Source organism: Pecten maximus, chromosome 11 (assembly GCF_902652985.1).
Source record: "Pecten maximus chromosome 11, xPecMax1.1, whole genome shotgun sequence".
In the NCBI taxonomy this organism is placed as follows: Eukaryota; Metazoa; Mollusca; class Bivalvia; order Pectinida; family Pectinidae; genus Pecten; species Pecten maximus.
In genome coordinates this window covers 27773246-27788840 of record NC_047025.1, presented here as the reverse complement: position 1 = coordinate 27788840, position 15595 = coordinate 27773246, and the positions used below count along the sequence as shown (strand labels likewise).

General features: G+C 32.4%; 2 protein-coding genes across 2 annotated transcripts in view; one reads left to right on the top strand and one right to left on the bottom strand.

Moving 5' to 3' along the window:
* The window catches only part of LOC117337234 (short transient receptor potential channel 4-associated protein-like), a 36927-nt gene extending 34327 nt beyond the window's left edge, over window positions 1-2600 (bottom strand). Inside the window, exon 1 of the mRNA XM_033898107.1 lies at window positions 2458-2600. Within this exon, the coding sequence (XP_033753998.1) occupies window positions 2458-2559 (102 nt within the window). The 5' untranslated portion in view covers window positions 2560-2600. The remainder of the gene's footprint in view (window positions 1-2457) is intronic.
* Window positions 2601-2749: 149 nt separating this feature from the next.
* Window positions 2750-5066, top strand: LOC117337062. Its single transcript, XM_033897845.1, has one exon. It carries the CDS (start codon window positions 3250-3252, stop codon window positions 4765-4767), a length of 1518 nt encoding a protein of 505 aa, XP_033753736.1. The 5' UTR covers window positions 2750-3249; the 3' UTR covers window positions 4768-5066.
* Window positions 5067-15595: the final 10529 nt, after the last annotated feature.

Below are 15595 nucleotides of genomic sequence, written 5' to 3'. Positions count from 1 at the left end.
CAGTGTCAAACCAACATGCATATGTAAGCAGTATTATAATTCAGAAGATGCAGTCATCGATACATCTCTTCAACTTCAAGCGGGAGATAGTTAACTCGTACCCATTCCAAGTCATACCCACAAATTTAACTCTTACCCAAATTTTGAAGTCGTACCCGCAAAAACAGGCGAACTTGTACCGAAGTGTGGCGAACCTGTACCCTTCTATTTCAATTAAAATAATAAAGAATATTAAAGATTGTTTGATAGTAAAAATGTTTTTATTGTTATCTATTTATCTATTCCAGCATGAATCTTGTTACTTTTGGTACATACATTCTATGTAGAAACATGCACTACACGTATGTACATGAAGCCAGACAGCTTGTATTTTTTTCAATACTTTGAATTCAATCTGACAAAATGAACAATGACCAATTTTTGTTTTCTTTGTTGTTTCATGAAATGTATGTGGTAAAATAATGCTTAATTAAAATGTATTGATATGTAACTGTAGTTGATATGTATCGCATAATGTATTTAAAATAACATATTGTAATGCTATGTAAAATATATGTCTTATATATATGAATGAAGGGATTTGTAGTGTAATATTTTCCATAAAATGAAATAAATGTAATTAGTGCTTTCTTGGTGATATATGTTGCTGATTGTAATGTATTATCTATATATGTCTGTCGTTATATAATTTAATTTTATGTCATTAGTACTTATTTCATGTATTCTTTCTATAATGTTTAATTAAAATGTATTGATATATAACTGTAGTTGATATGTATCGCATTATGTATTAAATGTAACTTTGTAATTTTAAATATGTCTTATATGAATGAAGGGATTTGTAGTGTAATATTTTCCATAAAAGGAAATTAATGTAATATTAGTGTTACAGGTAACAGGTATATATCTCTATTTCCCCACTTTCTCCATGTAGCACAGGTAAATGACTACAGGTAAAACACAGGTAAAATTAAAATGGAACAGACTATAATTGGTTTTCCTTTGTTCTCCTATATGAACACTTTTCTTTGAACTTTAAAAAATGGGCAAATGGAGGACACCCCGGGCAAACAGCACAACCCCTAATTTGTTAGTTATGTGACTCCGCCTATTGATAGATTTCGTCACCTTTCATCATCTTCCATTGAACACAAGTAGGCGGAGACGCGGGTTAGTTGACAGCTAGACAGTTATATAAACTAATCCAATTAGACAACACCGCAGGTGGGCGGAGTCACGGATAGATGATCTTTCATGTCAGATGATCACTTGTCTCAATGATTGTTATGTTCAATATTAATGCATTTTTGATCACTTCGAAATTGTATGTATGTATTCATGGTCATGATGAAATAATAAGTTTTTGTAAGTATTTTATTTCAGATTTCAGATTTGAAATTCTGTAATTAACATATCCCAGGGATGGTAGAAATAAAATGGCCTGGACAGTGAAGTGATCACCGAAGACTGGATTCAGTATCAAAATACATCGATATACACTCGTCCGATTGCAATAAAAATATATTAAAATGTTGCACGATGTTAAATATAAGTACAAGTTGTATGTTACAGAAAAAATAATCAAAACATATTAATTAACAAATTCCTGGGCGTGCAAAAGTCACTGGACACTCCCTGGTTACTCATTAGGTACACCGATATATATATATAATTTTTCATTAAAAGGGCATCAATTTCATTTGAATTATTTTTGTAAGTTGGGTACGAGTTCGCCAATTTCTTTAGGTATGACTCCGCCAACGTTGGGTACGAGTTCACCAATTTTGGGTATGAGTTTGTTTGGGTACGGGTTAGCCATAATTCCTTCAAGCCAGACCTTACAATGTTGGTTAAACTTCTTTTTTTTAAGTAAAACAATGCATTTTTAAGATGAAAGAAGTAAGAAAAATTAGTCACAAAAATGGTCCAGTCGATTATAATATAGAGGTCAAAATCACATTGATTTCTCCGTGCTAGTCTATAAATTCTACATTAAAATTTATGCCTAATAATAGGTAGTCGGAAAATGTTATTTTACCCATGGTTTAGGGGAAAATGAAATTATTATATTGTTGAAATAATTTCATATACACGAACAGGAATAGAATAGGTCAAAACTCTAAGGGTTATAATTATAAATGTACTATGTGTTTTCAAAATGTCATTCAAGACAAAAGTAAACACAACGAAAATTTGTTCAATGACAACATATTTTCTATTTCAAAGATAAATTTCATCAAACTATTTCTCATAATATTCATATGATTACAAATTAGAAATATAAGATATTTAAACAAACACAATGCTCACAAATCGAAAAGTAATCAGATCACAGGGCGCATGGTAAACTCTCACGTAGGAAATAAGGTCCTATGACAAATTGAAAATGGATACAACAATGTCAAGCCATCATCCCATTTTGGGGAACGATATTCCGCATTCAGAGGTCATACTTACCTGGCTTATGCGTCTGTATGAATTTCCTGAATATTGCCATAGCTCATGAGCAAGGAATACGGAGTTTTTGTTAACAGATTTGGCTAATTTTCTTCCAAGCATATTTCTTTCGATGTGATCTTTTTCTGTGCTCGGCGGTAAAATTTTCATGCGCACATAATTTGCGCATTTCCGCAAAGTCGCTGCTGTCATTGAGCAAGAAAACATCACCTATACATAAATGTTGACATGGATTAGGCTTGCTGTATTCCATTTGATATTATTTATGTAATTAAATCATGAAGTTAATTTACATATATCATCATTTTCCTACTTAAGATTGTAGTTCTACGTTTTCATTTTTATTTTAAATGTTTTAAGCGATCGAGTACTTGTGTTATTGTTGAACTGGGTTACCCTTGGAGAGAGGTCGGTGTGAAAATTATTTTCTTTATAATATGCTGAAAATGGTAAATTTACGGATATGGACTCCTACGATATTTCATCTCGACGAGTGCCCCAGAGGAAATATTTCACTAATACTTATATGCGCTTTCTCAATGGGGGAAACACTTCGTTAAAATATACTGACAGCTAAGGCAATACAAACAATTCACGATATTGTTGACAAGATTAAATCGCGACCAAGTGAATTATTTTCTGTTTCATGTTGACTGGAATGTACATTATTACAATTCAAGTTTACAGAAAGAGAATTATAACATTCCAGTATAAGTCTGTGTTTAATATACAATCTGTGATGTAAGGAACAACAATCTGCATTCTAAAATAGCTTTTTTGAAATGCTTGACAATGTCTTATGAAAACCACATGGATAATGAACGAGATGTCACGAGCTGCCTTATTGATTTTAGTGATGGGAACAAGCACACTGATAGAAGTACGTTCAAAACAAAGCTTAACTGTGGTTGGGCAGAAGCAGTGACAGGATGGCAAAATATAGTTCCATCGCCGCAGTATATTCCTCATCATGTGTCAAATGTGATCAGGAAAAGAAAATCTGATAAATTACCAGAATGGCAACGTAGTGCAAATAGTGATCAATTTGCAGATATGCTTGGTGAAAACTCAAAAGCAGGTGTACGCTGTGTTGGAGATGACTTTGAGAATTTTCCAATACCTCCATGGAAAGCAAATGTTGAACAAGGAACTTTTCGCTATGTCCCCAACAATGGGTTTTATAGGACAATCAAATTTCTGACATTTGATGAAAGAAGAGAATGGTTCACAGTCACGAAGAAACAACCAGAAAAGGTTTCAATGAGCTGGCAGAATAAGAGATTCCAAAAGGAATTGAAACGTCAATTAAGGAGAGAGTTTTCAAACTACAATCATTATCGTCAGAGACAAAGTCCAAGTGTGTCCATGCATGAATCTGTTGATACTTCTGCTGCTACAAGTGAGAACCCATCAGCAAGGAGTGAGTCTCATCGATCAAATCGGCGTATCAGAAGTACACATTCACAAAGCAGTTCTACTAGTCACAAAACTGAACCTCAACAGAAGCCTACAGAATCTGCAATCAAGAGTGCTCCAGTTGGTAACCACTTATTTAAGTCAACCAGTGACCTCTACATTGAAAATTTCACACACAGGATTACGGCTTTAGAGGAGGAGTTAAAACGAGACTCAAGAATTGCTAGAAAAAACCATGAGGAGCCTTCTGTAACAAAGAACAATTCCAAATCAAAGGGTTACAGTGTGAAAGACTTGGCACAAAAACAACGAGAAAAAGACACAACGCCACGTCAACCTCCACCTTCTAAAGAAGTCATGTCAAAGGAATCATTCGTAATCAAACCTGTAGGTAATCGAGATCTTAAACCAATCGAAAAACCTGTTCCAGTTGTACAGAATACAAATGTAGATGGGGACAAACCTCCTGTCACTCATCAGCTCAAGTACACTACTACAGTTGGTGGAGATGGAGCTGTTCTCAATTTTCAAAATTTTCAAAATCAGGAGAACATTGCAGGTGGTGAATTAGATAAAACTTTGCATTCTTATAAGGTAGCCATTGAAACAACAAAACAATCATTATTTCAAACTTTGTCTGCGACGAAAATCAAAAGAAGAGCATCGGGGAAAGGATTTACATCCCCTGCTTCTATCGGTCCATGTGATAACATATCTTCAAATATTGACAATGCTCCAGAAAAGGTAGGGAAAAATGGCCATCCTAGAGGGCATGGTTCAATTACTCAAAAGGAGGCGAAAACACAAGATAGGAAAGCCCCTTTTGTTGGAATATTACCAGAGATTGCCGGAAAGAGACTTGAAGTACCCCCGAATGGCCATCGGTGGTTATAGTAGATATTTTATCATGGGTTATTGATGTTGTTTGTGACAGAACTTTTGGGTGCCTTTGTTTAAAGTGATTTTACATGTTTGTTGTCATTGTGTCAGATATTCTTTACAATAAAGGGACTGCTTAGTTATATATAAAGGAGTTCTACATTTAGGCACTATTATTAACATATCGTTATGAAACCTGGTAGATGAACCACAACACACATACAAATGTACATTATATATGTATATACAAACCCCCCGGTATATATACAAATGTACATTATATATGTATATACAAACCCCCCGGTATATATACAACCCCCCCGGTATATATACAAACCCCCCGGTATATATACAAACCCCCCGGTATATATACAAACCCCCCAGTATATATATATGTATATACAAACCCCCCGGTATATATACAAACCCCCCGGTATATATACAAACCCCCCGGTATATATACAAACCCCCCAGTATATATATATGTATATACAAACCCCCTGGTATATATACAAACCCCCTGGTATATATATATGTATATACAAACCCCCTGGTATATATACAAACCCCCCGGTATATATACAAACCCCCCGGTATATATACAAACCCCCCGGTATATATATATGTATATACAAACCCCCCGGTATATATATATGTATATACAAACCCCCCGGTATATATACAAACCCCCCGGTATATATACAAACCCCCGGTATATATACAAACCCCCCGGTATATATACAAACCCCCCGGTATATATATATTAACTTGGCAGGACGTTATTTCTCAGTGAATTTCTCCAACTTGATGGTTTTTTTCGCCCTGTATTACATATCATGTGTTGTATAACTGAACTTTTACTTGTATCATAAATATTTTACTTACAAATAGTGTCAAATACCTTGTATGATTTTTTGGAAAAAGAAGATTTAAGCAGAATACAATATAAAGATATTGATTTATACCTATAACTATGTATAATTTCAAACTAAATTCCGAGTAACATCGCCCTCTATCCATGAAGTGCGTACATGTTCAAACGGTTAAACATCAATTTATCTTTAATCTTTAATTCTTATAAATATTCTATTTATACACTTGTGCATCTACATAAATCATTAAATGACTATCTTGATATGAGGGACAAGCTTATATTAAGACTAAATAAATTGGTTATTTACTATCAATAAAGATCAAGTGATGACAATTCATCACAAATTTTAAGATTTACTTGGTTGTGTCACAACTGAATTGTAGAATTTCTGGGAAAAAAGTTATCACAGAATATATTATTGACTTAAAAACCATCTGGGTAACACAGAACCACGTCAAACTTTTTACATGGACGAACTTAGATCTCCAACCTCCCGTATATTAAAAACCATCTGTTAAGTTGGCCAGTGGTGGTAGCACACTATGATAATACAGATTTGAATGAAATAAAGATGTTAACTTGTTTTTATATTGATGATTTGGTTCTCTACACATGAATGCATCACCATGAGATGGGGTATGAATATACTGTATTCAGTTAGAGAACATGAAGAAAATTATGATACCTGAGCATGATAATATATGTCAAGATCTCTTTTCGAGAGTTCTACTTTAAACTATTTGTAATTTCTACAGATATCAAATTTATTCATTAATGACCAGGTATACCTAGCTATAGGCTTGGTAATTCTGAATTATCTTGCAGATTGAATTTCAAAGGGAGATAAATCTTAAGGAAAAGCAAAGTTATATTACTGTGACAAACAGCCTATATACCATTAATTATTTTTGACTATCTGATAACTATCAATTTATTTTTGATTTAAATGGTCAGTACACTGATAAGAGTACATGTTATGATATATGACTGTGAAATTTATGTTTGTTTTATTATCTGTAACTCGTTATGGTGTTCTTTTAAAGTTTTATGTAGCTTTTTGAAAGTTAGATATTTATTTTTCTATACTTTTTCATATTTATTGTATAATCTTTTACTTGCCAACACTTCAAACAAGCATATCTCATACACTTCATTTGTCTGATATCAAATCATATGTAAAAACAATAAATTATAGACAATAAGTTTTTAACAAAATAATTGTAAAATGAGCTAGCGTTGATACATGTTGTATTACATATATATATATACAAACATACCATATTTAATTAATCTCTTGGTATTATATCTAGTCTTTTTATTCATTCTAAATGATTAATCATTCAGTTATGTGTAGTAAAACAAATCAACACCATTCCATATCTGGGACGTACAGTGTATATGAGACGGTCTTGGTATATGTCCCTATAACAATAACATCAATTCCTGCTGAATTAATTGATTTCCTATTGTTTACTGCTCAATGGTATTACAACTGCAATATTTCAAATTTTTTTTTCTTTGCAATATGTATGTTTATATTATGTATATATTAATATTTTCATATATATTATTTTGAAATGTATACATTTATCTGTAGTCTGTAGATTCTGACGATGCATCCAATGTATTATTCCATAAGATCTCATGAAGTAAAAGTACGTAATCTTTATTTGTAGAGACATGTAAGAAAAGTATATCAAACCACAATATCAACACTTCTTTTTGCTCTGTTGAAGGTTTATTAGTAAAAGTGTAGAACAGTATGAGGAACGAAAAAGTAACACATACATATGTATATGCCAATCTTTTAAAATGTCCATGGAGGGATTGTATGTTTTTCACAAACTTTCAAGTCTGGGAATTCGAAAATTACATCAATAGACCCCTTTAAGACAAACTAATTATACATTACTGCCTACTTTTGAGGGTACTACAGTCTGCTGGTGTTGTTGAGGGATGGCATAGTATACCTGAGCTAGAGGTAAGAGTACTATATACCATCTCAATACAGCAGATCATTTTCAATCTCGTTCCAAATTTGATAATTCCTGGAAGAGTGGTCATTATTGCTACATAGTGCCTATGTGTTAGCCAATAGGATGTCAGTATTTTGTCATGTAATGTACTAATACCTTAGTACCGATATTTGAAGTTATTCTTTCTTTTGGAATATTTGGATTCTTAAAATATTGGGACATGAAAAAGTCTTTTAATTAGTCATTGTGTCTAAATTTTGGTTTTAAAATTGAGAATCTCCCTTCTGTAAGGCGGTATTGGTGCAGTTTAGTAACAGAAGTTGCATTCTTTGAAGATTTGAATTGTCAAAGATATAGGTACAGTCAAAAGCCCCCAGTAACATTATTTTTAAGAAGTTAGCATTCTCAAAAAATGGTATAGACGTACATAATGATCATCTATGGCACTCATTAGTTTGATCATTTATCATTCCATGCTGAAACTATTAAAATATTTATCATTCCATGCTGAAATTGTTAAAATATTATCATATGGCAGAAAGTGTAGATATTAAGGTTGAGTTTTCTCAAAATCTTAAGTCTATCATTAATTTGTAGCACAACCAGTACAAATTACAAGAAATTGAAAAAAAAATTATATACATTGTAATGTCATAGTCCTTTTGTCTTTACATTGTACTTCAAATCTTAAAAAAATGAATGTATTTCATGGTACGTAAACTTTTTCTTGTAAAATTATTAAATAAAGCAAATAATATCTTTAAAATGTATCATTCAATTGAGATGTATATTATGCCACTTGCACAAATTAACTCAAAAAGTCTTGTAATGAAAAATCCACGCTTCAGGGTAATGAGATTTACAATAAATCTATACATACACTTCCTGATAGTAACAGCTTCTGCCAAATATCCTTTTTATTAAAGATACACCCTGTACAATCAAACTCTTACAAATTTTCTGTATGTGTGCAGTTGATAATTTTATGCAATTTAAATCAAACATACATCCACAAAAAACATTTTGATCTCGTCTGATATTAAAAGGGTTGCATCCATAACCAGGTAGATTACATTGTTGGTATGGTAGATTGTAACTAATAAAAAAAGTATCAAATTCTAGTTGTGATATAAAAAAAAATAACAGGAACACAGTTGAAATTGTAAATTGTGGCTGTATGATGTTAAATCGTTAATTTAAATATATATTATCTATAACATACATCTACATCATAAAAGATATTTAACGTTGAGACAGTTTGATTAGTTTTTGCTGTGTTTATCACCCTACGAACAGCCTTGGTAATTTTGAGATGGAGCCTCCTTGTAGTAGCTGGTGGCTACCTCACTGAAAAAAACTACGAAAATTCCCTTCACATGCTATATTGGGGCTATTGTCTTTTCCAATGACATATAACTAAGACAGCACAGGACATTCTGCATCTCGGCTTCCAGACCAACACAAACCGCCCTGAGTAGGGATCTATACAAGTATCTGGGTTGGAGGGTGGGGTACTCATATGGACAAGTTTTCGGTCCCACCAAGTAGAAATTGATTACCTCTAGAAGAATATTGTACCTGTATGTATGTCTCTGAGAATTTTAAAGTTGTGTAAAAATCTGTGATCATATTTAAATAATGAGCATAATATGACAGATCTTTGTGGGTTTTTTATATCAACTATTGCTTTGTATTTTAATTTTGTTTGATACCCTAATATATTGATTAGTACATGTATATGTAAAAATAAATCGGGTCAATCATGTTCCCTACGAACATATTATATACATTGTAATTTACTTTAAACATTTTATACAAACACTTGATGCCTCAATTTGTTTTTTTGTTTTTTTGGGGTTTTTTTCATTTTTTTTCAGATTTTATTGGCCACATTAGATATGTTTTGGGCTATTTGTGTGGAACGAAGCTAAGTACATTCCAGGATCAGAAATAAATATTGCATCTCACCATACAGTATGAAATTCAAATTGATCTTATCTAATTTAGATCATATATGATATAATTTGATGTTGGAAAATTGTTCACTATTGAATAAATGTAGATGTACTATAAATTTTTCCATGTTTTTAAGTTTGTTTACCAAAAAATGTTACAATTAATTCAAATTTACAAAAACAAAACAAAAAAACCCATAATACTTATTTTGTATTTCTGCACAAATTATGAATTATTTACAGAACTTTAGCTCATCATCATTATTTTAAAATACAGCCTTTATTCTGTTAAATTGTATTTACTATTAAAAGCTGTTGCTATGCACTTAGCTCATCATCATTATTTTAAAATACAGCCTTTATTCTGTTAAATTGTATTTACTATTAAAAGCTGTTGCTATGCACTTACCCATTATAGGGAACAACCAACCAATTGAAAAAATATATTTTTGAAACAGCCCCTGTGTATAGAACGTTGAGCCAAGGATAAAATGTCTGGCAGCCACTGATTGGCCAGTATGTTATGAAGTGAGAAAATAGATATGTAGCCTGATAGGTAACTATCAATAAGAAATGTTGATATAAATTTCTTAAGTCCGATTGGTTTTTTCCCCAAAAGTTCACGTAATAATAGTAAACAGGTAAACATTTAAGATGTTTGAGAATTTTTACTGCGAAATTCACCTATTTTCAAAATGGCTACCCTGGAGAAAATTTGAGCTGAAGGACCCAACTTTTTTTTTGATTAGGTGTTATATCAGACCCTAAACTTTTGTTATAAACCATAATCGTCATATTCAATTCAAGAATTTGAATGAAATAATCCAAAACGTTAACACTAAGGTCTATGGGAAAACAATTGGTTGGTTGGTCTCTACATATAGCTACTGCATATGACATTTTGTGCCATCTAGCGTCCCTGGAAACCAGATGATGGGACTGACTAGCACATTTTCGGACGGGATTCTCATCTTGGAGGCATTGTAGCAGAATTTAGAGAGAAATTGAGATTCAGGGGGGATTGCTGATGAAAATATGACACATGTAGTGTTACAAGGAGGACCATAGACCGGACAGATACGGACATATATTCTATATTTCAATTGTAGCGGTATATATCGTGGCTCGGGGTGCGGTGGTATTCTGGTTGTACTGCTGGCACTACCCCGGTTCAATGTGTGGGTGTGTGTCTGGTTGTTCTGTTGTCACTACCCCGATTCGGTATTCGGTGATCAGTTTGGTTGTTCTATTGTCACTACCCCAGTTCAGTGTTTGGTGATATATCTGGTTATGTTTTGTTGTCACTTGCCCGGTTCCGTGTTCTGTGTCTGTGTTTCGACTCTTTTATCTAAATAATGGCTCCACTCCTAATTTTTTTTCTCGTTCGGCCTTTTTTTCTTCATTTTTTTACAAAAAGACCAGAAATTAGGGGGTGGAGGAGATAACATTGAGTTATCTCCCCCTGATCTTTATTCTATGTCTTATTTGTTTATATTTCTGAGTAGCACGATTTCTATACTTGGCTATTAACCAAAAGCCATCACTTTAAATTCAAAACTTATCAAGATATTAAAATTTACATTTCAAAATTAACTCAATTTTAATGTGGTTTTCTCTTAAGAATTTCATATCCGGTACCAATAGAAGAATCAACCTACCAGCCTAAGACTTGCAGTCAGGCACTGCATATTTTGATAGCATATCCTATGGTTCTATCCTGTTCCAGAAAAGTTATCTTTGAAAAATGTGAAAGATGCTATAGGGAACAACCAACCAATTGAAAAAATATATTTTTGAAACAGCCCCTGTGTATAGAACGTTGAGCCAAGGATAAAATGTCTGGCAGCCACTGATTGGCCAGTATGTTATGAAGTGAGAAAATAGATATGTAGCCTGATAGGTAACTATCAATAAGAAATGTTGATATAAATTTCTTAAGTCCGATTGGTTTTTTCCCCAAAAGTTCACGTAATAATAGTAAACAGGTAAACATTTAAGATGTTTGAGAATTTTTACTGCGAAATTCACCTATTTTCAAAATGGCTACCCTGGAGAAAATTTGAGCTGAAGGACCCAACTTTTTTTTTTGATTAGGTGTTATATCAGACCCTAAACTTTTGTTATAAACCATAATCGTCATATTCAATTCAAGAATTTGAATGAAATAATCCAAAACGTTAACACTAAGGTCTATGGGAAAACAATTGGTTGGTTGGTCTCTTATAAGCCTTGTTTTTAAAGCCTATATCAAAGTACCTTTATACTTATATGCATTATATAATACAGAGTACTGGGTATACTCCGGTCTCCTCCCACATTAAGACCACTTGCATGCTTCCATCCAGGCCAACAAGTGTGATTAATATAAATTGATACAACTGGTTTCGCAATTGTTGTAAAGTGAATAAACTTTATATTTTTACTTAGTGACTCGGGTTGTGATAATCCCCATTGCAGGTTGTACATTTAAACCATTACACATCAAACTATGCATTAGTTTTATTTCCAGGGTTGATTGATTGAAAATAAAAACATCAGTAGCTAAAAGAACTATAATTTCAGAAATATTCATAATGCACTATGTATGATTGATTTTGACCAGGAATTCATCAGAAATAAGAGGAATTTCTGGTCAAAATCAGTCATATACATGTATACCCAACTGGCTACAATATATGTTTTCAGACATAACTGCATGGGATAAATTTAGCTTCTTAGTACAATGAATGTGATCATCAACAGGATATTACACAAATCATTATTGAAAATTCTTTCTTTTTTTCACTAGTTAGTGCCAGTGTGAAACTGTTAACTTTATCCCCATACTAGATAAATTGATGTAAATTGTACTGGACACAAATTACCAACCCACAGTCCATATATATATATATATATACATGTTATAGACTGTGGGTGAAAAGTACCATGGTCTAGCTACCTTACCCAGTAAATGTAACACTATTATATTTAGTGATGATTTTTTTTGACAATTATTACATTTTCATTCATTATATGATCTGTCACAATATGTTTCTATGAAATAATGGTAAAGTAAATGCTTTTGCCTTGATATATCTTACATATCACCTGTAAATGCAATCACTGCTCGACTAAAACAGCTGAGGACATACAGTATAGGGGGTCTTACTGAAAAAAAAATTCAAGGGCAATAACTCCTACAAAATCACAGACTTAATTTGTAAAATATCCAGTTTTCTTATTATTACCTGTTAAGAATATTTACAAGAACAACAACAAAAACAAAATTAAATAAATGGAAGTTCAACTTAAACTGTCTTCTTACTCAGCTACTGTTTATTTTGGATTGATGAATACAGATTTTACACTATATACTGAATGGTGTTTTTAGCTCAGTATTGATCATTCAGAATACAATGTATGTCATTTCTGAATAATTAAATAAAATCTATTAAATCTTTTGTTTTATCCATTTGCTCCAGTTGGTGTCAAATATATCTGAATTGTCTATGTACAAAAGTATTGCCAGATCCCCTCTGAACAAATATAAAAGTCAATATTCTGACTCAGTGAAACAAACAGCTCTATATTGTACTAGTATACATGCTTAGTAGGACATATGTAGCTGTAAATTAATGATGAAAGCAATGTAAAGCTCTGTTGTTTTGGGATACTGTTCATCTTTGCTATCAAGGGTTCATTTCATATCTATACAGAATGAACCCTTGGCTAGCGAAGATGGATACTGTTGTAATAGAAATGTTTCTGAAATATAAGCTTCCCTCTTCTTATTTTTCTTCCCAGAAAGAGTAGAGAAGTGCACTTGGTTAAAAACTGGTAAAATGATTAATTATTCTTTCCCTTAACTGCAATTACAGTTTTTGTATAAAATCTGATATCACATGAAATCTTGTACAATGTCTTGTTAATCTTATACCATTATGTTTTTGTGTTATAAAGTACACAATGTACTTGTAGTCAGGAGAATACAGTATTTGAATAAGTTGAGTAGATTTGTTATAACAATTAACAAAACACTTTTAATTGATTTTCTAATACAATTTAAGGGTTCAGTCTACATGTTAGTTTTAGTTATCGACTACAATACTGAGTTGATGGCATTTGAAATATTTACAATCCTTTCTGTAGACATATGTAAGGTTTATTTAGTTGGGAAAATGTAAACACCTAAGCAATGATAAAATTAATTGATGAACGGATAATTTGAAAAAGACAGAAAATAGAAGTCCTGGAAAAATCAGGCAGACCCTGAGTAATAAAAATCAAGCCTTTTGTCCATTTTAACCTAGGTAACAAAATATATAATATACATCTGATAATTATTGATTTTTCTGATCAAGTCTTATGACCTATAGGGTGTCAAAGAGATATACAAATATACTTCACAATTTGGTGAGATTTGCCAGTTGGATGGCAGTGATAATTTGTTATTTCAAGTATTGGCAGGTGACGTTCGTTCATGTGATACAGCAAATTATCCTATGTGTCTATGTAGATATCGGTAATATTTTCCCGTAGTCTTACATATCAACGCAATTCATAATTGTGTTACATATCGTGACAAAATAGGAGACATTATGTTTAAAACCTCTCAATTTTCTGTAATTTTCATTGACAAGCTATCATATTGTTATATGCTACTGAGTAATCAATATCCTGGATTTAAATGTCAATATAGAGGACAATTCAGACACTAAACTGTGAAAAGAGGTAACGATAAAGCTACTGTATTTGACCCAGTAAGCGCCCCTGCCCCAACAAGGACACCCCCTCCCCACCTTTTCTAGGAAAAGAGGTAGGGAAGGCTAACAAAATAAGTGTTTTACATCACTGATCTGCCATACAATCTCCAGTCTTAATTTTAGCTTAAGTCTTAAGATTTTTTTGCTACATTAATTATCATGTAAATAAAAAGGAAAAAAAGGTCCTTTTTTCCATCCCAAATTTCACTTGGAAATTATTCTCTGCACCTTCGTTTGGACATCAGAAACTTGCAGAATTTCTATTGATAAAATCAATGCCAGAATGAGGATATTAGTTTTTGTGCCTACCAGTAATGAAAGTAAAGCCGATATACCTCTACATAATAATGACGTTTCCAACACAAATACTGTCTGTCTTTGTGGTAAGTGATACATCGGGTCGAATTAAGAATTTTGAGGATTTAAGCAATTTGGTTTTCCTTCAGAGTAAAAACTGTTGTATTAATGTAAATATTATAACTTTTTACTTGGGGAAAATATACATTTCCCATTAAGTTTCATTTTGGTGACCTACACTTTATTTAAACAAAGGAATGTCCCTTTAAGAGCACCCCTCTATGTTCTTGTACGCACACTGTGCTTATCAGGTCAAACACAGTATTATCAAAATGCATATGATTATAGAATTTTTGAGCATTGAAATTAGCAAGGTAGATCAATACTGCTTTTTGCTGACTGATGTAGATCCTTATTCAATTTTAACTCAATTGATGTATTCATTATCAAATCCTTTAGATTAAACGACTTTTTTTTTACATTGAACTGTTGCTGCCCACCTTGTTACAGTAACGAAGCCATAATTGGGACCCTATGCCGAGTATGGATGCCATTTACAGCCCTTTGAATCACACCTCTTTTTGTTAAACATACCTGGTATATCATTAGTTTTCCATGCCAAATATCAACCATCAGTATACTTTATATTCTGTGATATTTTGTCAGACTTAAAAGTTCTGATCATGTTTTTCATGTCACCAATATTATTTTTATGATATTTTGTTGAACTTTTGTACAGTGATATTGTATACAGAAATGTACTTCAGTAAATGAGAAATAGGTTTTACATGTCCGATTTAATGAACATGATAATTGTACACTGTCAATCGTAATTTTTGTTTGTGTACTTCCATTTTCCTCTTTGTTCATAGCTTGCTAGAATTTGTAATTCACTTTTCATTTTTTCATTGAATGTAAAGATAAATTTCTCACAAATTATTACCGTATTTATCCTCAACCCTCCCTTATGTGAAAGATCAGAATTAAATTTGGGGAGTT

Coding starts and splice junctions, on each gene's coding strand:
- LOC117337062 (XM_033897845.1), top strand. CDS start 3,250: ATGTCTTATGAAAACCACATGGATAATGAACGAGATGTCACGAGCTGC.